This window comes from Phaseolus vulgaris, chromosome 8, assembly GCF_000499845.2.
Source record: "Phaseolus vulgaris cultivar G19833 chromosome 8, P. vulgaris v2.0, whole genome shotgun sequence".
Classification (NCBI taxonomy): Eukaryota; Viridiplantae; Streptophyta; class Magnoliopsida; order Fabales; family Fabaceae; genus Phaseolus; species Phaseolus vulgaris.
The window spans coordinates 31,477,642-31,504,279 of record NC_023752.2 but is presented as its reverse complement, the minus strand read 5'-3'; the positions used below and the strand labels follow the sequence as shown (position 1 = coordinate 31,504,279).

Genomic DNA, 26,638 nt, shown 5'->3' with positions numbered 1-26,638 from the left:
AAACCTGTGTGCTGAGGTAGGCATCAAGCAAGTGTTCGCATCAGTCGAACACCCCCAGACTAACGGGCAAGTAGAGTCAGCAAACAGAGTTTTGCTGAGGGGGCTAAAGAGAAGGCTAGAGAAGGCCAAAGGGGCGTGGGTGGAGGAAGTACCAAGGATCGTATGGGCATACCACACCACGCCCCAATCTTCTACCACGGAGACGCCTTTCAGCTTAGTGTATGGGTCGGATGCGATGATCCCGGTAGAGATACACGAAAGCTCGCCACGTTTCCAAAACTTTGTGGTGGAGGAATCCAACGAAGAAAGGCGGGTGAACCTGGACTTACTAGAAGAAGCCAGGGAGGAGGCCAAAATAAAGGCTGAAGCAGTAAAGAGAAGAGTGGAGCGACAATACAGCTCTAAGGTGAAGCCCCGACAGTTTCAGATTGGCGACCTAGTTATGAGGAAGGCTCACCCATACGAGTTGGAGAATAAGCTGTCTCCCAAGTGGACCGGACCCTTCAGAATTACCGAGGCTAAGGGAAACGGTTCGTACAACCTAGAGACCTTGGAGGGGGGTCCCATTCCGCGTAGCTGGAATGCAGCCAACTTGAAGTTTTATTTTAGTGGACTTATGTAAGCAGCCATGTAACGATCTTGTTGAAGGGGACACTCTTATTCCCTTTCGGGGGTTTTTTAATGAGGTCACCCGAATAAAAGAAAAAAGAAGTTCGAGAAAAACCTTGCCTTGGTTTTTAGTCTTTATCTTTTTTCTATTCGAAGCGGCGACAGGCGTCGCCAAGAAAGAAGGCGTCGCCAAGAAAGAAAGCGTCGCCAAGAGAAAGCGTCGCCAAGAAAGAAGGCGTCGCCAAGAGAAAGCGTCGCCAAGAAGAAGGCGTCGCCAAGAAAGAAGGCGTCGCCAAGAGAAGGCGTCGCCAAGAAAGAAGGCGTCGCCAAGAAAGAAAGCGTCGCCAAGAGAAAGCGTCGCCAAGAAGAAAGCGCCGCCAAGGTAGAAGGCGTCGCCCAAGCGCAGGCGCTGCCAAGAAACATGACGGAGGAAAAACGCACAGTATATGAGGTGTGTGCAAAAGTAAAGCGGTGTTACAAAAACCAAGCACGGTATAGTAGAGTTAAATTTACAAGTAGTGTTCGAGATAAATGGGAGTAAGGCGAATAGGGCAAACATTACAAGCCCTGTGCTCATACAAAAAAAAAAAAAAAAAAAAAAAAAAAAAAAAAAAACACAAACGAACCACTCTTCAGTGGCCTCCGGAGTCGGCACGGGAGGAAGACGAAGCCCCGCTCTCAGCCCGCAGAGCCCGGGTAAGTTGTGACCTCCGCTCTTGGTTTATCTTCGAACCTGCACCAAGGGAGATGAACGTGTCAGAGACACCATGAAGCAAAAAACACACAGATTTATAAAGCATCAAAGGCGGAAGTTTCTAGGGCAGCGACTCATACATATATACTTCTCTAGGGTTCCGACGTTGAACTCCAAACTGATCAAGGTGGCGGAGTCGAAACCTCCCGCCTCAGCAAGGATCCGGCAAACCACCTAGTCATTTGGGGTTAGCTTCTTGAAGGGTTTGGACTTGAGGGCCCTCGTCTCCCTCACCCAGTACAGTGGAAAACCATCTAGGGCGGAGGGAACGAGATCCGAGCAACAGATTTTGAAGAACCTGCCCTTCCACCCAGTGAAGGAGTTTTGGAAGGGGGTCAGGAGAACCCTGCTGGGAACATTACTGAGGGTCACCCATAGGTTATTCCTTTGCCTCTTCACCTCAAAGAAGTGAAGAAAGATATCAACCGAGGGTGCACAACCCAGAAAACCAAAGAGTATGTCAAAAGCCTTGACGAAAGCCCAGCTATTAGGATATAACTGGGCCGGAGCAGCATTGATCTCTGTCAACAGTTCCCTCTCAAACCTAGAGAAGGGCAGGCGCACGCCGATGGTCTTGAAAACCACCTGATAGAAATAAAAGGAGGGGACCCCGTCGTTGGCCCGTTCGTCTCCGCATACTGGCTCCCCTAAAGTGCAGGGGAGCACAGCAATATCGTCGTCGTGCCTCTTCGTGAAGGCACGGTGATCATAGGAGCACGAATCCCCTTTGTGTTCCCTTATGGTCCGGGTAGAAAGCAAGCACGAGCACTCGTCAAGGAGCTCGCTCGAGGCCCAAGGATACAGGTCCTTGGGTTTAACCCTGGGGGGAGGAACACGAGAAGACATGCCTAAACAGTATCTGGGAGGTTTGGAGGAGAGTGACCTGCTGGAAACGCGGGGGTAAAACGTTGGTTGGAACGAACACTAGAAGAACTCTTCGCGAGAAGAGAAAGGGTGCAAGTAGGCTACGAAAGCTTAGAAATGATGAGGACAGGTTCAAGATTTTGAAGAACTAAATATTGCGGTTAGAGCGCCAAACGAAGCAAATGGAAGTGTTGCAGTTATAGCGCCAAACGACGCAAATGGATGCACCGTGCAATCGAGCCACATGGCAGAGGATGGGAGGATGACCCTGGCACCACTGGTTAACACTCAGAAAACGTCGTATCGACAGAATGCCCAAGGGTATGATACGCCGTCGAGAGTGGGTCAGAGGCTCAGAAAATGTCAGTACCAAGTCAAGTGGCTGAACGTCCCATCAGCCATACGAGAAGCGCCACGTGGATGGCACAGGCGAGACCTTGAGCTCTTCGCTATCCCCAGGCGTCGACCAGGGTCAAAGTTAAAGTCAATGCCAAGGTAAAGTCAACGCCCAAGGCGACGCCAGCATGAGACGCCCAAGGCGTCGCCAGGGAAGGCGCAGAAGGCGCCGCCAGCATGAGACGTTGCGGGCGTCGCCAATCCAAGTATCAGCAGTGTCGCCTCCCCGATGCCCACAGGTAGGAAAGACTGTGGAGGGAGATGAAATCGAAGAAGTCAAAACTAGTTACTAGCGGCGTCGCCTCCCCGATACCCACAGGTAGGAAAGACTGTGGAGGGAGACGAGATCGCCAAATGCTGAGTGAACCGCTGGCAGGGTTGTTCCCCGACACCCATGGGAAGGAAAGACCATGGAGGGAACGACCCCCTGGGGGGCTCCGAGCTTTCCCAGCACTCAGCGTTTTTAGACACCCTGAGGACGATACGGCGCTGTTGTAGCAGGCCTCTCCTTGGGCGTGGGCGCCGGGCACCAAGAATCAAGGGACAGATCGCTTTGGTGTCTGAGACACCCCCTCGACGATACGGCTCCGTTAGGCAAGCCTCTCCGTGGGCATCGACGCGTGACTTTATCCCAAGTGTTTAGGACCCAGAATAGGTCTCAACTTTTGCGTTGCGGCAATAGCAAAGCCACCGACGCCTTCACGGGGCAAAGGCCTCATAGATACGAAGGCGGGACAGTTTCCGAGGAACACGAGAGGGGCAAGACACCAGGCATACAGGGTCGCCCAACGCAGCGAAAGAAACGGGTAAAGTACAGGCAAAGCAGTCGAGGCACGTGAAGGCGAAAAATGAAGGTAAAATCATACAGACGGAATTCGATAACTTAAAGGTACAAAAATTGTCATCCATAGTTGTGACAAAAGGACCGATAGTTCAAAGAAGTTACAAGTTCATCAAAGGGGAACAAAAACAAGTATAAAGCGCAAAGGAGTAAGGTGGTGGTCGAGGGCGGCGGTTCAGTCATCCAGCTCCAAGGGCACGACCTTCCCGTCAACGATGTGATGAGTGGAATCGCAGTTGGAAACGTCGATTCCCGGGTTCTCACAGACGGCCTGGGCCAGAGCCTCTTTGAACCCCTCCTCGAAGGTGCCCGCCATGTCATTGATAAGGGTTTTCTTGTCCTTCTCCAACTCCTCGATGGTGGCGTCCCCAGAAGCTACCTGCTTCTCCAAAGCCTCCTTCTCCACACGGAGCCGGCTGACCTCGATTTGCAGTTTGTCGTGGTCAACCTGGAGAAGGCCCAAAGCCTTGGCCTGAGTAGCCATCTCCCCCTCAATCCACTCCAGTTCATCAGCCTGCTCACAGCATCGGTCCTTCAAGTCCTTCTGAACTTCTTCGTCAGCTTCGACTATGTCTTGGAGGCTTGTTACCTGAACTTGGAGGGTGACTTCCCGAGCGTAGAAGTCGGTTTGTAGCTCCATCGCCTCACCCAGCTGCTTTTCAGCCTCCTCCTTGGCCTCTTGCGCCAACTTCAGAGAGGCTTGGTAGGCCTCGTTTTGGCGTCCCTGAGTCTTCTTTTCCTCCTCCAAAGCAGCCACCCTTGCTTCCAGGGCCTGGAGGGTTCGTGTCTGCAAAACAGCATTTCTAGCTTGGGCACGCCAGTCAAGGGCCACGACCAGAAAGGCTCCCAAGTAGAAGGGCATTCCCTCCCTCCTGTCGGAGCCTTCTGGCATTGATCCCCCGCTGAAGCCCCTCATCAGATGCATAATTGGAGGAGGGATGGCAATAAGATCTGGGGCGGCGGCGACGGAAGCGGGAGAAACAGAGACCTCTGTCGGTGGCGGGGGTGGAGCAGATTCGGCCTCTTCGCCTGTTTCCTCTTGGACCATTGTGGGAGGGAGAGAAGTAGCACTTGGAGGGTTGTCCCTGAAGGAATCCCCTCCCTGGGGCGATGCCGCTGGTAGGATGGGAACCCTCGCAGCCTTCCTCCTCTTGAAGGGCGCCACGCCATCAGAGTCCTCATCATCGGATATAATCTCCAAAACCCGTTTTCCTTTGTCAAGGGGGGTTGGAGCCGGTGATGAAGCCACAGCCAGAGGGACGGCGGCGATGGGCGGAGGAGAGCCGGGCGTTTGAAGCGCCTCGGGGCTATGTGCGGATGGCGAAGATGAGCCTAGTGGGGCTTCGGTAGTGGTTGGTGGTGGTAAGGGCAAGGTTCATGAGGGGTTTGGGTCAGCAGCAGGGGCGGAGGAGGCGCCAGCCTTGGCGGCACGAGCAGCCTTCATCGCTTTCGCCAAAACCATCCTCTTGGAAGTGTCCATCACTGATCCTACATTCAGACAAACCCAATAGCAGAAGTTAAGGCCAAAGTAGTTATACAAACCCACAAAGCGCGCGGATGAATGAGACATAAGGCACTTATCACAAAGGAAAACAGGTGGAAGAGGCCGATAGAGCGAGCATGATGCAGTAAAATACAGATAACAGAAGACAATAAGAGAGGAGTCTCCCTACCAAAGTAGGTGGTCAGGGAGTGGGCGTTGTACTCGCTCGCGATGAGCTTCAGCGTGTCGAAGACAATCCCCAGGCCAGCCAAGGCCTTGCATACCAACCTATCAGCAAGGGATAGCTCATCCAGGGCCTTGGCCTTGAGCAGCTTGGGGTGCTCTGTCCAGTACAGAGGGAAGCCGTCCAAGGCTGTGGGGTCGTGCTTGGCGCAGCACACCCTGAAGAATTTTCCCTTCCAGCTTTTGTACGAGTTCTGGAAGAGAGAAAGAAGGATCCTACCTGCGATCCCGGAGAAGCTTACCCAAAAGCTTTTCCCCTGTTTCTTCACCTCGAAGAAGTGTAAGAAGACATCCACAGAGGGGAGGATGCCTAGATATCCGCAAAGAATTTGGAAGGCCCGAACGAATGCCCAGCTGTTGGGATGTAACTGGGCCGGGGCTGTGTTGATTTCTGTGAGAAGTTCCCTCTCGAAGGGTGTGAACGAAAGGCGCACCCCGATGCGTTTAAATACCGTTTGATACATGAAGAAGAAAGGATCCCCTTTCCTGGGTCTGTCATCCAAGCAAACAGGTTCCCCAGGCCTGCCGGGACGAACAGAAATATGCGCATCATGGGTGCGGCAAAAGGCATTAAAATTGTACAAGTGGGGATCACCGCGATGGTTCTCTAAGTCTTGAATGGTTGTCAGAGTGGTGCATTCACTTAAAAGCTCGTCGGGGGCCCATGAATAGAAGGCTTTATAGTTGGTCTTGGGGGGAGAACCGGACCTTGATTTCGGGCGCACCATGGTGCGGATAAATAACTGGAGAAAGAGGAAAGGAAAAAGGTTTTAACAAGCGATGCCAAGGCAGGAAAGGGGACAAAACCCTAGAAAAATGCCACCCACGCGAGAAAACCCAGAAAGGAGGAGAAGGGAACGAAGAAGAATGGAAGAGCACATAAATGCAGAAACATAAACAGTCCCAGGCAGTTCAATACGCAGCGATGCAATGCAATGAAGAAGAAGAGTAATGGAGGTGGAAAAATCATACCTTTGATGTCGAGGTGTGGAAGGAAGGGAAGCGCGAAGGAAAGAGCAGGGATAGCAGAGAAAGGGCTCGAAGGCGATGAACAGAGCAGAAATGCAGAGAGAATGGATGAAACAGTGGTTTGAGCGCGGGGTTTTGGGTAACTTGAACGTTACATTTACAACCCAAGAAGCGCTAATTGGGGACCGTGTGATCGTGCAGCGTGTCAAAGGATTAAGCGCTCAAGGGGAGCGCAAGGGACTCTAGAGGTTGGCCGTGCGATGAGCCACGTGGCACGCGATCAAGCGTGGCCCCAAAAAGTGTTACTTTCCCCATTTCAGAGGATGTCCAATCAGCCATTAAGGGCACCCCTATGGTTCAGAGAGTGTCAAGTCAATAATTCGAGAGGTGTTGAGTCAGCAGGGAATGACACGTCACCAGGGTGACACGTGGACGGCGTGGGCGAGGCCTTAGTCTTTGCGCTGAAGACAAGTCTTCAGCTTAAGACTGGGGGGCTTGTGTACTGTCCCGTATCCGAGCGCTGACAAAGTCAAGGTCAAAGTCAACGTCGGGGGTCAAAGCCAACGTAAGGCGTCGCCTCGGTGAAGAGACGCCAAGTGCCAGCGTCACCAAGAGGGAGCGTCGCCATGGTCAAGGCGTCGCCTAGTTAAGGCATCGCCCAGTTAAGGCGTCGCCCAACTAGGGCGTCACCAAGGTCAAATGTCACTAAGGCAAGGCGATCACACTGTGGCTCCCCGATACCCATGGGTAGGAAAGACCATGGAGGGAGCGACGCCGTGGGAAGGCCTCAAATCCTGATAATCCAGGGTAGTAATAAAGAGAAGAGAAAGGTAAAGGTGGCTTCAAGGCCATAGTGATAGCGCCAGTGTAGGGCAGCCTGACTCGTGAAGTGCCCCTGCCGCCCCAGAGACGCCCTTGGGATAGATACGACTCAAGAGGAGGGTCACGCCTAGGGTAGCCAGGTGCAGGGAACGAGAGGAAGGCAGATACGCTCTCAAAGTGAGTGACTAGATGTTTGGGGGCATGAGTTGGCACCCAAAAAGTCACCTCTAGCGCAGATGCACTCCCAGGTAGGAGGACTCACACGAAGAAATGCCCCCAGATGGGGTCACGGCGTTGTGAGGCCCTCCACGTGTACAGCAGCCAGGACAGATTAGAAACGCCATTTTTTCAGGTACAAGGTAATTAAGGTTATTTAATACAGTTTCCGTTTCGAGCGTTTAAGGTACTATAAATGCTCCCAATCGGTTTAAACGTCTTAAATGTGCTACGTTTTGTAATTAAATGCGCTTTAAGGCGCTTTGAATGCGGGAGTAGCTTAAATAGCGCCTTGAATGTTGGAAACGGGGTTGGAACTTTTGGCTAATTTTCCAGAAACACTCTAGTTGCTTGCTCGAGCCTTGAGGTTACGCACAAGGGACTAGGGAAGGATTTTGGCCAGAACGAGAAAATATACACTAGACACAGTTTCCTTTTTACCACCTTCAGAGTGCCATAAACGGTGCTCCGATACGGAGGTGCAGAGTTTTTGGTGTTTCTTGCTGGCTGACTTGAGCGTCGGAGTGCAAACGGCCGCTAGGGCGCCCTTTTGTCCTTCTTTGCAGGAATCCACAGGTAACCAGTGGGAAGGAGTCCCTAGCTGACGGTTGAGGTCGCGCACGAAGACGTCCCAGGTCGACCAGACGGAACAATAATGGAGAGGGTCAGTCATTGTACAAGGGAAAATGAGCTGGAAAAGTCACTCTTCTTGCTCCTTCTAGCGCCTAAGAGAGAAAGGAGTAGTAAGAGTCACTTCTTCCAACTTTTCCTAAAAAATGAGCCTATAATGCCTTACAATGAGAGGTATCTTTTGGTTTTCCTCTTTTGGCATTTTCCTAAGGCTACTCCTATATTAAGAACACTAATAGGAAGAACTTCAAGTATTGTGGTCCTTGACCATTCCTCCTATTGATGACATCTTTAAATGCTTATTGAGATGACCCTTCAAATATAGCATCCTTGGTCATCTTCATGTATTTTTTATTCTCATCAAAACTTGATGAGCAAGTGGTTTGGAGATGCCCAAACTTGTGTCTGCCATATTTAGTCTAGCTCATAAACTCATGCTTGCCATCATCATTGATGAAGTTAACAAACTTTTTGGAACTTGATGAAGCAATTTGACGTCTTCCTCAAGCATTTGAAATTGATATTCCAGATCAAAGGAAAAGGTCTGAGATATTGAATGTTATCTTAAAAGAGAATTGTTGAATGAAGAAAAGAAGGGGGAACAAATGTGGTTTCTTTTTTGTAATTTATGGGCTCTATGGTGTGTTAATTCTATTGCTGCCATAGCTCTAATACACTATAGATTTTTGTTGCAATTTTGATATGGTATCACAGATTTGTTGCTACAATGGTGTTGCCACACACGCCGGTTTTCTAGTTTTCTTCTTAATAAATGAGTTTCTTGAATTCTATTTTTATCCCTTTTCTTACTCTATTTTGTGAAGACAAATAGGGGGAGAATAATCTGATTTTCAATGTTGTACTGCTGCAGTTTATCTGGTTTGAATTTGGTGTGTATGTTGGTTTATTGTTATAACTGGTTTATCTGCTGGTTTAAAGCTGTGTAGAAACTCTGATTTTGCATCTCACTTACATTAGTTTTCATACTGAATTTGCTGATTTTCTTTGTGAAAATCACATAGTGAAAACTGGTTTAGTGATGCAAGAGAATCTAGACATGATTACTCTTTGGTACTGCATATTTTAGTTGTTTTGCAAGTATCATCAAATTCAAACAGAACAACACAAGCAAACCAGGGATTTATCTTCATCAAATAGGGGGAGATTGTTGAACAAGAGCTTTAATGTCTACAATTCTCTATGGATTGCTTGAAGGTTGGATGTAGCTTGTGTGTGTGAGTTCTGAGTAGTTTGTATTTGTAAATCTGCTCTTACTTAGGATTCAAAGTTGGTTTAAATCAAATCCTTTTGAAAAAAAGTGTTTTGTAAAGAAGTGGAAAAACAACCAGTTGTTTTATCGTTTCAATCAGTTGTTTGACACTTAGTGGTTTTTGAAACAGGTTTTGACAAAGCTTGAAATTAGTTTTCTTGTTGTCAAACCAATTCAATCTGTTGTTTCGATAATTCAACCGATTGTTTTTTGAAAACTCTTAACAAAATTTGTTAAGTTGGGTAAATCTGTTTTAATTGATTCAAAACGATTTTGGCTCCTTCATTAAATGCTTTTAACTGCATTTTGGAGTTTAAATAGTTTGTTTTACGCTCTTGGTAGTAATAATCTGAGATTGATCTTGTGAAAACAGTTTTCTTCAAGATTTACATCAAGCTTTGCTTGAAATTGCTAAGAGTGGAATAAGATTGTTATGTAATCTTTTGTGATTGACTCTGTATCAGGTGTGATCTTTCCTTATTCTCTCTTAATTTGTATTTCTGTAAAGAACTATGTTTCAAAGAGTCAAAGGGTGTTCTGATATGTGGTGTGTTGTAGTTCTTGAGGGATTCAAGATCACTTCTTTGGTGTGTGTGTGTGTGATTGTAATTTGTGGTTGATTGCATAATGGAATACCCAGTGGTTTCTGGGGACTGGATGTAGCTCTTGGTGTAAGAGTGAACTAGTATAAATCTGTTTGTATGATTCTCACTTTCCCTAATCTCAATTATATCTATTTTGAGTTTTTTTTATAAACTGCTGATAAAAACAACCGGTTGAATCACAAAAATAATTCGTTGATTTTTTGGAAATCAACTAAAACAGTTTTTTGATTTGTGCATTTTCATTCCTTTGGCTTTGGTTCTTCACTGTCTTTCTCTATACCTTCAAAGTTTGCGAAAAACGTTTAAAAAAAATTCACCCCCCCCGTTGGTTTAGGTCTACAATTCTAACAGTTCTCTCATTGTGGATAATACTAGGTTAATTGAAATGTTAAACTTCAACTTAGATGTCCCTTTTTTTTATCTTATAAACTTTATTTGATTCAAAATGATGGGGATCTTATTGTGAGTCAACAAGTGAAAGTCAAAACTTCTTTATCACACTATGCTAAAAATATTTTAAATAATATTGTGTCTTTAGAAGCTTTTAATATTTTGTTAGAACAACTTGGCGAATTTGATTACCATGGTTGTTCTAATAAAATCACTTTCATGTACAAAGGAAAAAAGTTTATGGTTAGTTTTTTATACAAACCAACTCGACAAGTAGATGACTAAGGACACCATAAGTTTTGTTAGATTATATGGCCTTAAATAAGAGGGGGGTGAATTGTTTATAAAATATTTTCGAAAACTTTGAAGGTATAATGAAAGTCAATGAAGAATCACAAAGAAAGAAACTAAGGAAAGCAAAGCACAAAGTTGTTTTAGTTGATTTCCAGAAAATCAACTGAATTCTATTAGGATTTTCAAAGACACAATCGGTTGAAATCACGAAACAACCAAAGCTTCCTTTTCCTTCATCTTTTCCTTCCATTGTCATTCCATTCAATTCATAAATATGTTCTTGTTTTGCTTCCTTGTTTCTATTTGGTCATTTTCTTTTGCTATTGCTTTCATTGTTTAAATTCGCACCATATCTTGTCATCATCTTCACCTTATAATTGTATTTTCCTTTTGTCTTTGTGAAATGAACCTTCACATCTACTTAACCACTTGGTTAAGTTAATGTCCAGTGGGGATTTTCCTTAGGTTTTCTCTCTTAATTGCCTTAAAATCTCAATCATAAATCTAAAGTGTCACCTAAATGAACAATCCTAAAATCAACTCACATCAAAAAGTGCATTGAAGTTGAGAGAAAATGTGAGTTTTTGAATGGAATTGGAGGTGCAATGAAGGGAAAGAGGTGTGGCCAACTTTCCTTAGGTTTACTAGGTCAATTAAGCTCTTTAACAAGGGAAATTTGGAAGAGAATGAGGTTTGAAATATGAATTCTTCATTCAAGAATGGCAAATCTAAATACATGAGCTTTGTTTAAGGTATTTATAGATGAGGAAAGTGAGGGTAGCTTACTCCTTAAGGAGGGTGAGTTGTGGTGACTTAAAGAGGTCGTGTATGTCCTCTTTGAGATGCTCTAAAGATCCTTACTTGTGTGACAAGTTAGGGTTTCTAGAGTGTCTTTGTTTCATCTACAAAGTACTCTTGAAAAGAAATCAAAATGTAGTACCTATACATGAGTATTCTACTATTTACATTTTATGCATGACTAGAATTCATAATGGAGCACATGAGAAGAGTCTTCAGACTAATGTCTCCTTTTTGTATTCTTCTGGTCAGGGCACGAGTCAAAGGTCCTGTACGGATGGTGTTCGATGGTCCTCCATTAAGTTTCATGTGTGTTTTTTGTGGAGTGCATCGATATGCCCATAAGACTTCTATCAACTCTTCGGTCCACTTGCCCTTTGTAGTGTTGAGTCGCTTTTTTAACTCATTTAATATGACTTTGTTTGCTGCCTTGGCCTGCCCATTGGTCTGGGGATGTTCTACTGAAATGATAATATGTTTGATACTAAGTTCCTTGTAGATATCTGCCAGTCCTCGGTCGATAAATTGTCAACCGTTGTCTGTGATAACTATGTGGGAGATGTCAAACCAGCATATGATATTTTTCCAAACAAAGTTTTGTATGGTTTTGGCTGAGATTGCTACGAGAGATTCGACCTAGATCCACTTTGTAAAGTAATCAACTCCCATCAGAAGAAATTGCATTGTTCCTTTCCTAGACTGAAAAGGCCAATGATATCCATTCCCCATATGGCGAACGACCACGAGGATAAGATATGATGTAAGCTTTCGGGCTTCATATGAGATAAGGCATCGTACTCTTGGCACTTTAAGCACTTTTTCACATACTTTGTACAATCACTTTGTACGAACGACCAGTAATTATCGACTCGAAGCCCTTTGTTGTCATCATTTGTGCAGCCTAGTGGATGTTGCATACCCCTTCATGGATTTCATCCATGATGTAAACAACCTCGTCTTTGGAGATGCATTTCAATAAAGGCCATGCATACCCCCTTCGATATAGATATCTTCCTATAAAGACGAACCTCGCACTTTTTTCTCTCATCATTTTTTCTTCTTTCTCTTCACATTCCCCGCTTTCTAGGAAACGTTGAATGTGTGTCATCCGGTTTCCTCCTGGTTACGGTCATGCATTCATCTTGACTGATATTTGGGTTTTTGAGGACAACATATATAGCCAACCAATGAATACCTTTTTTCTTGGTGGTGGAAAGTCTTGATAAAAAGTCGACTCTAGTGTTATTTTCCCACCTTTTTTGTTCGACGTAGACAGAGTCAAATTTAGATATTGCCCCAGATACTAGGTGATAGTATCTTTATAAAAGAGGCTTTTTACCTCAAATTCTCCCTTCACTTGTTCGACCACTAGTTTAGAATTGTTTCTACATTATACTTTGCAAGCTCCCATTTCATATGCCAATGTCAAGCCTGCTAGTATGGCTTCGTATTTGGCCTGGTTATTGGAAGTTTTAAAATCAAACTTCAGGGATTGCACCAAACAAAGGCTACCCGACCCTTCAAGATTACTCCTGCTCCACATGATTTTGTATTGGACTATTCGTCCACGTGTAAAGTCCATTATATGTCTTCATCATTGGGTTTAAGGCTTAATTTTGTCGAGAAATTAGTCAAACATTGTGACTCGATTGCCCCCCTCATCTCATACCATATACCAAACTATGAAAAATCAATTGATCATCCAATCATTTGCCTGACTAAGTCAAGTTTAGCCAAGATTTTCATGATGGGGTAGTTCGATCTCACAATTAACTTGTGATTTTGGAAATACATCTCTATTCATCGAACGGTGATTACGAGTGCCAAGTCGACATTTTCTATCATTTGATATCTAGTCTCGACACCATGTAAGATTTGGCTAATGAAGTATATTGGTCGTTCCTTTTTATCTACATCTTAAACAAGTGTAACACAAATAGCTTTGTCTGATACTAACAAGTACACAATGATTTGTCGTTGGGGATTCAGTTTTTGTATTACCAGGGGTGCTACAAGGAAATTTTTTAGTTAAAAAAGTATTTCTTCATCTTACGGGTTCCAATTGAACTTGGCGGCCTTCCTCAGTAGCTGGACAATCGGTTTGGTTTTTTCAACAAGTTGTGGAACAAATATGGATAATGTCGTTAATCGACCGATCAGTTTTTGTACCTATTTTATATTTAGGGAGCTCCTCATTTCTATGATTGCTTTGCATTTTCCTGGATTGGCTTCGATGCCACGGTGTGTTAGCATGAATCCTAAGAATTTACCCATTCAACCTCGAGCGCACATTTTTTCGGGTTCAATCTCATTCCATGATTTCTCAATGCCTTAAAGACTTTTTGCAAGTCCTCTACAAGTTATACACATGAATCAAATTTGACCATGATGTCATCAATGTATACCTTGACAATCCAGCAGAGCATCCCTTTAAAAAATTTATCCATCAACCTTTCTTATGTGGCCCTAACATTTTTCAAACGAAATGGCATTACTTCATAATAGAAGTTAGCGTAGTAAGTCATAAATATATCTTTTCCTTGTCCTTTCAGTGCATTCAAATTTGATTATACTCAGAATACGCATCTAAGAAACTTAACACACGGTGGTCGGACGCACCGTCTACCAAGCGATCAATGTTCGACGACAAGTAAACGTCCTTAGGGTAAGCTTTGTTCAAATCTGTATAATCTATGCATATCCTCCACTTCCCATTCACCTTCTTCACCATCACCACATTGACTAACCAAGTGGTGTACTATGCTTCACGAATACCCTAGCTTTTGCCACATTACTTTTTTTTTCACCCATTTTCCTCTTTTTTTGGACTACTGTTCGAGCCTCTTTTTTCACCGATAACCTTTGTGGGGCTCACCCGAGGCATGTCGAATGCGGTCCAAGCAAAGAGATCAACATTATTTACTAGCGTCTGGCTTATGATGGTACCACCGTTTGCAGACAACGACATTCCCATGCCAATGGGAGTGTTCGACATCTTACAATGGGACAATTTTGAGGTCTTCCCCTAACTCTAACCAGATGTCATTCATCTTGGGATCAATGTCCACAAAGGCGACTGTATGCTCCATCCTCAGAGCAATGGGTTCTCGGGATTGCTCTCTATTTGTTCGTTCCACCTTTAAGTTAGTCGCTTAACACTCCCTTGCCACTTTCTGGTCCACGTGTACCATAATGATATAGCCGAAGGCCAATGGGAACTTCATGGGCAAGTGTGGTGTTGAAAATATGGCTTTGTTTTTCCCGCGCCAGAATTGCACTATATACGTATTTGATTTATCATTTTTTTTGTACTTTGAATTTTGATACACTTCTTTTTTTTCACTCTTTTATAACACTTCAAACTACTAAAATCCGGAGTTTCAGAATTTTTCTCCCACAAAATTAATTTTCATAAGCAATTCCAGTCAGCACAAAAACTGGAAAACAGAGAAACCTATGCTGGAACTAAAAAACAGAACTAAGAAACTTCAAAGACACAAAAAAATTGATGTATAGAACTAATACACAAGCATGAACTCAAAAATAAAAATAAAATGCACCAAAGGATCAAAAAACAGAAAAAAAAAACTGCACTCAAGGAAAAATCAAGCAACCAAAATTATCAAAAAAAAGTACTACAAAGAAGTGATGACATTATAAGAGAAACAAGGCATGACAAAACATATATGAATTCAAAAAGAAAATTGACTCAAACACAATGAATTGTACCAATTAAAAACAACAAGAAAGACTTAAAGAAAGCAAAAACAGAATAGCTAACACAAAAAATAGAATTAAAGTGTCAATCAACTCAAAAAAAAATTTGAACACAACCATAGCTCTAGATACCACATGATGTGAGTTGAATCAAGCATAGACAATTTTCAGCATATGAACACTACAATATATGTGAAGAAAGACGACAAATAAGAGTTGAAAACAAGGACAAACAATTAGGAATAAGTGGAGGAACTTAAGGAATCATCATTGAAGTACAAAGCCTTCTAATAGATGAACCAAACTCTAGATTGAGTGTCATTCCACAATGAACCGAAACAACACAAGGAATTGGAGATACAAATACAAAATCAAATTAAGCTACAAGTGCAGAATTGAAAGTAGAACATAAGATTAACAAGAATATTCGGTGGAATTTAAAGAACAACACCTAAAAACACAAACTACCGATTGGAATTGCTAAAACAAGATTCAAAATGGAAATGGAAATGGAATGAAGAAAGAACTTATTTGGATGAAGACTTGAAGGAGATGGACACGCCACTTGGATGGTGAAAGATCCAAGATGAGTGCTAGTTGCCGCCACTTGAAGCCCTCCAAAGCTCACAAGATAAGACTTAGTGAAGGAGATCAAATCTCTCTCAATTTGAGTAGAGTTTCCTTTCTTCAATTTCTAAATTCTGAAGTTACAAGAGCATGGCCTCTCTATTTATAGTAGAAGAGGGTTGGAAATGAAAAGGCACAATTCAAAAACTAGACTATTCAAAATCAGAGCCAAAAACAAGTCACATGAGAAGTGTGACTTGCTTTCCTACTTTGGCACCTCTTAAAACTATATCTACACCTACTCTTTTATGTCACATGGAAGGTGTGACTTTGTTTTGAACATTAGCACCCCTTATTTAATATCTACACCTTCCTTTTAAAGTTCTACTAAAAAATACACAAAAGTAATTACAAAAAGAGACATCCATTGATGCTCATTTATTAATGTTTGGCCTTACTCCTCATGGGTTGGGCTTCTTGGGCTTGGGCCTCATCTTTTGAAAAGACTAATAAAAAGAACTTTAAATGTTTTGGCCCTTGTTCATTCCTCCTATTAATAGCATTTTTTTTATTCTCATCAGTTGACAAATGGTTTTCCCAAAAAAATGTTATATGAGGTATTTGCTTGAACTATTAGATATCTTATATTGATAATCCAACTCAGATTTTTTCCCTCCCTGAATGTGGTGGTAGAGATCTATCTATCATCGTGTGTCCACCTATTTGTTAGAAAAACCAATGATTTCGTCATCGTACAACTGTATTTTTGCCTTTTGTATGCTCATCATTTTTTAATGTTTTCCTATAGAGTTTGTCTACTGAACTTCCCTGATCAACAAATGTTTGCAAACTGTCGTTGTCCACTATAATGGCCATAGGGTCACCCTGTGTCGAATCGATCATCCCCATCTGTGAAGGTGATGGGGTGATTCTCCTTTATCTTGGCGTACATTCACGAGTGCTATAAAGGTTAAGTGATGTGGGTGACTAGTTGCAAACTGTGTCCCAAACATAAACGTTAAGGTTTCAAAGCCTCGTAAACCAGCAAAGGGCTCATCCCTTCATTGATGTAGGGAACACTCAACATAAAAATGAGTCGTCTAATGTAAATAAGTTCATATGAGTGGTGTAGATATCCATGTGCTCATTCGGATTTGTGGTTTTGTCATACAAATCCATGTTCAGTCCCTTCCAGGTTGGTGGTAGTTGTGCCCCCATGATCCTATTGATAAAAGGGTGTCTTTTGGGTCCACCCATAGTGTCTAACGTGCGAGCGAATTGATTGATTCATAACTCATTGTTCTGACTTTTGTTCTTAGTCGATCGGGTCATGATTGATGGTTCCTTTGGATTCTTTTGTTGAGTACCCTTAGTCTCACTCTTTTGCTTCTCAATTGAGTTGTTTGTGATCAGCTACCGCTTCATTTCTCCGTTCTCCCTTTAGAGGACGCGTATCTCCTCCTTTTTCTTCTGCCTTATCTCGACCATGCCCCTTTATAGGGATAAGAGCAAAGCCATATGCTCGACTTAAGTCATCTTATCGTTAATTATGTTTCTTGTTGATATCATTTGCTTGACATCTGCTAGGCTCTTGGTCCCACGCTGGGCACCAATTATACTCATAAGGGGCCTCGACAGTACCTACTACCAACTGGACAACTGATTCTTCTTCCTTGGTCATGCTTTCCTTCCTCATCTTCTTCTCGTGTTTAGGCTTCGGCTCTCGGTCGGGAGTGAACATGCAGAAAGTTCTTCAATGCTCAAGTGAGTATTCAATATTTAGGTGATGTTAAAGTTGTAATAAAGACGTACCTTTGGTTTGTCTAATGTGTTTATTTATACAATTTGTAATGAGCTATATCATTGATGAAACACATTTAATGTGTATAATCATAAAAATGAAATTACTTGATTTTTCGTGTATCCCCTTTTACCTTAAGGTTTTTATACTGGCTAGTCGGGCAGCCTCCGTTACTGGGTTTTACCGAATCGTCCGACCCCTACTAGTACACTTCAAAATATATTAATTGTACAATTTAGAAGGTATACGAGAATCCATAAATACCTTCCAAACTATAAATCCGAAATATAAATTTATATTCCAAATTGTACAATCTAGTATATAACTTTATATTCTGAATTGTAAAATTCGGATTATAATCTTTTAGACCGCCCAATTAAAATGCTTAATACCTTATAAATTATAAAATCTAGAATATAACTTTAATTTTCAAATTATATAATCCAAAATATAACAAAGAAAATACATTATATTTAGGTTTCTATAATCTAAAAATTAAACGAATTATACAATTAAAAAAAACACCTTTCCGCAAACAAAATCAATAATCTCACCAGCAAAAACAACCTCTCCCAACCACTGAAAAAAACCACCACAATATAAAAAAAAAAAATAAAAAATACCACAAACCGCCACAATCTACCACATACCACCACACAAACCACCAGGCAACTATCAACCAAATGAACAAACACAACAACTTTCCCCACAAACCACTACTACACCTAGCCACCAACTCAACGAACACCAAAATCTTCGCAACTAACCTAAATTCACCTCCAACAACCATTGACTTAAAAATATTTGCAAAAAAATATTTTTAAAATTACAAGAATTATGAACGTCCACGAAGAAAAGTCCCTAAAAGTGTGATATAATAATCCTTAGTCCAAGAGAGTTAAAGTCCATTAAGGAGCCGGAGAAGGGCTTCTAACATTTTGACTACTATTACTCTCTTTCATCTTTTATTTTTTTATTTATTTTGATTTTGATTTTATTCATTAAAGAAAATTGTTAACTTTTTACCCATATTAATACAATGTATAATGTTATTTTCTTTGTAAATCCCATGTCTCTTTGAATTTATAATCTCTTATAACAATTAATTTGATTTTTTTATAAACTTTATTGGATACCTGTTGTTCAAATTGTATGAAAAATAAATGGTGAATTTTACATCTACAATAGTTTTCAAGATTTAAACATGGTGGATCACTCTAAGATAAAATTATTTCAACAAACTTTATTTTAAAGTATTCGAAAATAAATAGAAAATTAATGAAACAAATAGAGGTGTCACACAAATAATAAATATTTCTCTAAAATATTACTTTAATTAATATAATTATGTATTTTTATTAATTAGGAATTATAGAAAGCATTTCATGCAATATCACTCAATTATAAAATAATAATTAGGTATAGAATTAAATTTTATCATTATTATTAAATATACAAATATATTACTTAATTCATGTATGATTTAATTATTGATTGATTTATTTTATCAAAATATATAATAATTGTAATCACTTTGATTGCTATAATTATATCATATAATCATACGAATTTAATGAAATTTAGATGATAAAAAAACTAATATAGTAATGTCACGTGACACCTTTTCATGCAGTGATTTTTTATAGATAGATAGACAAAACAATACTCATGTGTTAACATATATTTTTGCAAAACAAAATATAAATTGTAAATTCGTTTTCCAGTCATATATAAATAACTAAACCACGTTGCTTTTACTAAATTTAGAAACTAATTATATATTAAATATTTATAAAAGTTAAAAGTAATATTCTAAATATTTTGCATGTATTTTATCTTTTAAAAGTAATAAAACCATTTAAAAATATATTCAAAGTATCTTAAATGAATAGTGTACATGAAGTTTTAAAAAGGCTCACACCAGTGATCGTTTTCGACCCGGCCCGCTAAAGCCCATACATTAACACAGCAAGAAAACAAACGGAAACCCTAACAATAGGCCTATAAATACGGCAATCCCTTCCCTCATTCCATGAACCCTAACTGAATCCTCGTTCAAGAATCTCCCTAGTTTCCACTGCATCTCCTTCCTTCTGCAGCTTTTGCCTTATTCTTAATTTTTAATGTTGTTGTGTTTCTCGCTGGTGTTTGGTTGGGCGAAGATGAAGAGTGCTTGAATATTCTGACACCTCTTGTATGAGATGGATCTTTGCAAAAGGATTCGTCTTTGAGCACAGAAAGCAACTCTCTGAGTCCAAACAAACTAGGGTTGCGATCTTCTTTCGCTATTTCAATTATTTCTTTAATTTCATTCCCTTCAATTTGAGGTTCCTGCCTAATATTGCAATTCTTTGTACGTCGATCTGGTATGTCAATGAATCTATCGTTAGGCTATATTAACGTTATTTTAACCAGCATGTATGTCTTTAATATACGTGTTGTCTATCTTTAGCTCCGAGTATCCTTTTTTCTTGATAGGATATCTCGGTGACAAGATAGGTAAATTTATTTTGAGAATTTGAATGATTGGTTATTTTATTTATTTGAAATTGGTTTTCTAGATTCGTTTGTGTCGTGAATATATGATGTTGAATGATGATAAAATCAGACGGATTCCCACTGATTTTTTTATGTGATTTAACAACCAGCTACTACTGACAACATCATATTCGTATTCATTGCTTTGTATTTTTTACTGGATTTATGCTATCTATTGGTCATACCTATGAATTTATATATAATTATTTGTTATTTATATAACTAATTATTTTGAGATAATTCATTCTTAATGATAGCTGGTGATGCTAGAAGATATTTTGTGATGCGAATCGTCCATTTAAGAATCTGAATTATTGGTTTTTTGTGTTTTTTACTTTTTATTTCTAGATTTGTTTTTGGGTATTGAATGTATGATGTAGAATGATGATAAAATCAGACGGATTCCCACTGATATTTTTATGTGATTTAACAACCAGCTACTACTGACAACATCATGTTCATACTCTTTGCTTTCCATTTTTATTTTGATTTCCTCTATCAATTCTATGTTATGTATTTGTTTGTTATTAATTATGTACTTAATTTATTTTGAGAAATATTTCATTCTTAATGATAGCCGGTGATGCTAGAAGATATTTGCTACTCTTGATGGGAATTGCCCATCTGATGATTATTATCCACCAAGATCTCTGAGGCTTTCATTATTGTTGCACACTATGTTAAATGTTTTACGATATGTTTCTTATAATTTTTGAATTAATATTTTGCCTTTTCCGTGTTGTGGAAGATTTTATTTTTCTGCAACATTTACATACGTAATGCTTCTCTATCTGGTCTGTGTGGATTTGTTTAGTTCCCATTATGACTCGTTCCCTTGAAGCTAAATGTATTGTGTTGCTTTTCTAAATGTCATCCTTCAGTATGTTTCTCCGTAACAGTGGGATATAAGTTAAGCAGCTATATTTTATCGATCACATTTTGACCAATATTTTTATACGTAGTTGTACCTACGTATTACCTGCATATTTCCAATATTTTTATCCTTGAACAATCCGTTTATTGGGACATGTTGGATTCTCTGTAAGTCTAATTCCTTGTTGAGCTGTTTTTCAAAGCTGTGCTGCGTTTCCATTGAAGATAAAGTAATGAATATGCGGACGTGATTTCAAATGTTGCAATATCTTGGTCACCTCAAGCATTTGTGTTCTGCGTATTGGGAGTGGAACGAGGACCTTATTGTAATAGGCATTAGAGTTTTTCCTTTCCTTTTATCCAATATTTACTACGTTGTCCCGTAGGATGCAGATATGATCATCAAGAAACTTGATGACTTTGCACTCTAATTATTGCTACCCATTAAAATGACATACCATTATGAATCTTGATTCTCGGGATGTAAGATGTGTTGATTTTTATTTTATTTTATTTTGTGTATGTGCTTAATTATGGTTTGAACCTTTTCAATTTCAATCCCATCTCGATGTCCTTTGTATCATTAAACCACATTCCCTTTTACAGCCTACCGCTGGTTTGTCCTTGAGCTTATAGTCTAATGAAAAGTGTCTACCCGAAGCACCACTGCTGTATAGCTTCACAGCCTTGTTGCGTCAGTATCGTTTTAACGTAGCCTGTTTGAAGTTCTATTGTCGGTTGTGAAGGAGACTGTTGAGACTAATTTTTCAGGCAACATCAGTTTTAACAATTCATCTAGAGTGGGGATTGCTCAACGAGTGGGGTTTAACTGAACTTCGGTAGCTACTCTTCTTTAAAAGGTAGAGAAGAACCTAGATGAAACAAGAACGGAATAAAACATCAATAAGTAAATTCCAATCAATTAAAACAAGAACCAATGATAAACTATTGATTAGAAGCATTCAATAGCAACATTTGACTGATTGAAAATAAAGAATAAGAAACAAAACATGTTTTAGAGTTTTTGATATAAAATGTGTATGGAAGAAGATGAAGGGTTGAAAAAACTTATGTGGTTGAAGACAATGATGATAGTGATCATGACTTGGATGGTTGAAGGCTCAAGAAGAGTGAGATTGAGATTGTCACTGTAGGATTTTTTAAGACCCACAAGATAAGAGAAAGAGAACAAGTTTCACAAAGAAACCACTTAAATTTAAGAGATAATTTCACTTTCAATTTTAATATTCAACTTATGTGTACAATGGCCAAACATCTTTATATAATGTAGAGGGTTGGTCACATGAAAAGGCAAATAAAAGTAAGAAAACATGGGAAGGCACAAATGTTACATGTTCCACAAAAAAAAGTGACTTTTGACTTTATATTTTATTTTAAAACTATTCTAAAGATATTGGCTTGGACCTTCTCTTTTAAGAACTTTAAATGTTTTGGATTTTGTTTATTTTTTTTATTAATGAAGTCTTTATTTCCTTGGTCATCTTTATTTCTGGATTACATAAAAAAGAGTGGAGATCACACTTTATTTACTCAGATCCCACCCTATTTGATGAAGACAAAATCTTTGGTTGCTTGTATTGGTTGGTGTTGTTTGAATTTGAAGCAGCACCAAACAACATATAAAAAGCATATTTAAAAGCAATCTTCTTTCCTACCCATAAAGTTGGTTTTGAACAACTTCAATCTGTTCATCAAGGGTCTGAAAACGTGTATCCATTCTTTGAAATTTGTTGTCAAAGTTCTGAGAGTTTGTAGTACAAAAATCATGAAGATTCCTTTGATTTTCAGCAAAATTGTCCAACCTATTGACCATGAATCTCTCAAAAGGAGAGACATTGAGAGAATTTTATTTCCTTGATTTCTAGCACTTGTTCCAGCACCTATGTTCAGCATGTGCACCACCTGAGGAACCACCGTGTTCAGCATCTTCCACCAATCTTGGTAAAACCCATTTTACTTAGTGAATCATTGTTCACTTCATGTGTTGATTTCACCAATTCAAATGTTTCTTCCTTAAGATCTACTTCAAAATAGTTTAAGAATTTAGAAATCAAGATATCATAAAGATAATGATAGTCATGAACCTCATAAATTTCTGCATGTGTTCCTTGATAATATGGATTCAATTGACCTTGAGTTTGCTCATAATGTAGTTGTACCTGTCCTCGGACTTGGACGTTAACCAAAGTCATGGTGGTGCCCCGAAGGCTGGGTCCACTGGGGAGGTTGGCAGGACAGGGCAGAGTCTCGCTAGGCTCACAGGTAAGGGGAGCCAAGGAGGGGGCGACATCGAGGCAGGGCGTGGAGGCCTCGGGCCTCGGCAACCCAACAGTAAAGATGAACCGAAAAAGGTGGTTTCCAAGCCACATTCCAGTTATCAGTAAGGGAGAGGCCTAGATCACGAAGCGCCCATGCATGGGGTGTGGACGACGCGGTGGAGCACGCCACAGTTAAAGAGCCACTGGGAAAGAGATGACTCAAGAGGGTCACGTCCCAGGGGTGATCTGCATGCATGGTACGTGAGCAGCTAGGGGACTCCTAGGGCGGATGACCCCAGAGATTGGGCGCATGAGATGGCACCCAAGCGGTCATCCCGCGCCAGTTTCACTCTGGAAGGGGACTCTTACGCTCTAAAGGCCCTGAGTGCAGGGTTAGTGACGCTAAGGCATGCCTCCAGTAAAGTCTAGCTACAATGAGCGAAGGGAGCATAAACACCAAAGGGTATATAAAAGGTAACAAATAACAGAATAAGGTACGCATTTCTAATGCAAGTAACACATAGAGAGAGAACACACAGTTATCTCAGAGTTAGAAGTTTTTGGTGTTTCTTCGCCCGAGATTTTGACTTGAGCGTCGGAGTGCAAATGGCCGTGAGGGCGCCCTTTGTCTCTTTCTTGTAGGTGCTTGGTCATCGAGGGAGGGAACGTAGAGATAGGGGTTCTTGAACCCGAAGTTATCAGAGGTGCGCGAAGACATTTAGGTCACCGGCGGGAACATTTGGTGCCCACCGTGGGGCTCGATCTAAAACGTTTGTCCCAATCGCAAGAAGTGAGAAAGATTCATCAGGATTCATTAAGAATTGATAAAGAATGAGGAATACAAGGCAAAGCTCTACTGCGCCGGGCGGAAGTGAAGGTTTGACCCTGCAACAGGTTATGGAGATGATGTAGGGCGTCCAAGAAGCGATGGCAGCGTCAAGAGCTGACCAAGAACGCATCCAGATGGATCTGGCCGCGTCGCAAGCAAGAAATGAAAAGTTGCACCGAACTAATGAAGAGTTGCGACGTGGTTTGCAAAACCAGGCAGGGTATTGCGAAACAGAGGAACAAGAATGCGCTACACCTCCCAGGGAGTTTCCCATGTCTTTTTCGCAGGTGATTATGGATGTTGTGATACCAGCTACGTTCGAGGGGCCGAAAGCCACGTTCATTAGGATGGAGGATCCAGAGGCTCACTTCACAACTTTCCACACGCAGATAATGTTGGTTGGTGGTTCTGATGCAGTAAGGTGCAAATTGTTCATGAGCACGTTGGTAGGGACGACGATGGATTGGTTCATCAACCTCCTTGATGGTCACGTGACGCCATTTGCCCAGTTGTCAAAGTTGTTCAGGGGGCAGTACATTGCGAATCGCGCTCCCCCACCCAATTATTACGATCTCTTCGACGTAAGGCAGTACCAGGGTGAGTCGCTGAAGGAGTTTGTTAATCGTTTTTTGGTGCAGGTGGTGAAGGTCAACACCAAGGATGAGACGATGATGGTTCACGTGTTCAGGAAGGGGATTTGTCCAGGGCCTTTCAGTGAATCACTCATCAAAGACCCCCCCAAAACCTTCGCTGAGATTAGGCGTCGTGCGGTGGCTCACATGGTGGCCAAAGGAGAGGTGAATGAAAAGCGCACGTGTGTTGTCCCCACGCACCTACGAGCGTCGGCGCGTGCGCAGCCCGTGAGAGTGCATGAGGTCGCAACGGGAAAGAGGAACCATGGCAAGAAAGCAACCCTATGAGGCTAGGAAGCCTCAGACTAGGGGGGCGCGCGAGAGAGAATAAGCCTGTAAGGCATAACTTCATGGTGGAGTTGAAAGATCTTACAACTGTGCCCAACATAGCGAAGAGGTTAAAGATGCTGCCCAAGATTGACAAGAAGTTGGGACCTCACCAGGAGGTTTAGTGTGAGTTTCACCAAGCGTTTGGTCATCCCATACGCAACTACTTGGCGTTGGGACACCAGTTGGATGAGTTGGTGAAAAGTGGGTTCCTAAATGACTATTTGGCGGAGCAACAGAGAACTGAGACCTCAGCAGCATCAGGAGAGGACCAAGGGCATGAGATGCCCGTTCATGGAGAGATCCACACCATCTCGAAAAAGGTTTCTTAGGCGGAGGGTGCACTACCTCTCAGTGCAAGAGGTATGTTCGCTCGGTGATGTCAGTGGATGTGCAAGTGGTAGATGACTTTCACAAGGGTCGATCTTCAAGATGTCGTTCCTCATGACAATGACCCTGTGGTGATTTCTGTTGTGACCAAGGCAGAAAGGTGCACCGAGTGCTAGTAGACCAAGGCAGCTCGACGGACGTGATGTTTTGGTCCACCTTTAATAAGCTACTGTTGTCTCCGATCAGCTGAGGCCTTACACGAGATGCTTGTATGATTTCGCGGGAGACCAAGTGGAGGTGCGGGGGCATTTGGAGCTGAGGACTACCTTTACGGACGATTTTATATACCGCACAGAGAATATAAGGTACTTGGTTGTCAATGCCCCCTCGGCCTATAATATCCTGTTGGGAAGACCGGCTCTGAATATGTTGAGGGTGATAGCATCAACACGCCACATGAAGATGAAGTTGCCAGACCTGAGCGGGAAGGTGATAATAATCAAGTCAGACCAGTAAGAGGCAAAGAGGTGCTACGAGAACAGCCTCAAGACCAAAAGGAGGGTGTTCGCGGTTGTCGAGAGCCCACCCAGTGGAAATGGGGAAGCCTGCGCAAGGGTGTCCCGTGCAGAAAGCGCTCGGGAGAGGTGACCCGAGCCAACTGGGAATATCGTGGAGAGGTAGTTTGGGGGCAAAACGTTCAAGCTCGGTAAGTCGTTGAACCAAGCAGAGCAAGATCAAGTCGTTGGGGTGATAGCACGACACCTGAACGCCTTTGCATTGTCCGCCTCGGACATGCCAGACATAGACCCGAATTTCCTGTCCCACTGCCTCACCATGGACCCCAAGGTTAGGCCCGTCTGCCAGAGAAGAAGGAAGTTCAATGAAGAGAGGCGGCGGGTCGTTCAGGAAGAAACGAAGAAGTTGCTGAGTGCCGGCCACATAAGGGAGATTAAATACCCTGGGTGGTTGACAAATGTGGTCTTGGTGAAAAAGACCGATGGGAAGTGAAAAATGTGTGTAGACTTCATCGACCTCAACAAGGCATGCCCGAAGGACTCGTACCCCTTGCCAAGCATCGACGCCTTGGTGGACAGCGCCTCGGGTTGTAAGATGCTCAGTTTCCTAGATGCTTTCTCCGGGTACAACCAAATCAAGATGCACCCTAGGGACGAGTGCAAGACGTCATTTATGACTGAGACGTCTTGTTACTGCTACACAGTGATGCCTTTCGTACTAAAGAATGTGGGTGCGACCTACCAAAGGTTGATGGACAGGGTCCTTGCACCCATGTTAGGTAGGAATGATTGCTCCCTCTTGGTGTTAGAATCCAAGTTACAATGAGAGCCAGCAACCTTTCATTTAACTTCAACCCTCCAATAGAACAAGTTCTTACTTGTGCTTGAGGATTCTTCAAACAACTTCTATAATACTGAATCTTGTTGAAATCTTCCACCACACCAATATTCCCTTTGTTGATTCTCAGTCCAACATACTTCAAACCAGTTACTGCAGTCCATACCTCATGAGTAATCTCCATATCCACGCCTTTGACATGAGAAAC

The 26,638-nt window shown here is 41.9% G+C and overlaps 1 protein-coding gene and 4 non-coding genes across 5 annotated transcripts; 4 read left to right on the top strand and 1 right to left on the bottom strand.

Moving 5' to 3' along the window:
- Positions 1 to 1,241: 1,241 nt before the first annotated feature.
- Positions 1,242 to 4,512, bottom strand: LOC137824934 (uncharacterized). The gene is made up of 2 exons (XM_068630609.1): positions 3,729 to 4,512; positions 1,242 to 1,342 (listed from the first exon to the last, which is right to left on the bottom strand). The coding sequence occupies exons 1-2, from the start codon at positions 4,510 to 4,512 to the stop codon at positions 1,242 to 1,244; spliced, it is 885 nt and encodes a 294-aa protein (XP_068486710.1).
- Positions 4,513 to 19,424: 14,912 nt separating this feature from the next.
- Positions 19,425 to 19,524, top strand: LOC137827321 (small nucleolar RNA snoR1). The gene has a single exon (XR_011083711.1). It is a non-coding gene; the product is annotated as a small nucleolar RNA snoR1 (small nucleolar RNA).
- Positions 19,525 to 19,855: 331 nt separating this feature from the next.
- Positions 19,856 to 19,932, top strand: LOC137827318 (small nucleolar RNA R12). Its single transcript, XR_011083708.1, has one exon. It is a non-coding gene; the product is annotated as a small nucleolar RNA R12 (small nucleolar RNA).
- A 250-nt stretch (positions 19,933 to 20,182) lies between these two features.
- On the top strand, positions 20,183 to 20,259 carry LOC137827319 (small nucleolar RNA R12). Its single transcript, XR_011083709.1, has one exon. It is a non-coding gene; the product is annotated as a small nucleolar RNA R12 (small nucleolar RNA).
- A 123-nt stretch (positions 20,260 to 20,382) lies between these two features.
- LOC137827355 (small nucleolar RNA SNORD24) lies at positions 20,383 to 20,465 on the top strand. The gene has a single exon (XR_011083743.1). It is a non-coding gene; the product is annotated as a small nucleolar RNA SNORD24 (small nucleolar RNA).
- The last annotated feature ends 6,173 nt before the right edge of the window (positions 20,466 to 26,638 follow it).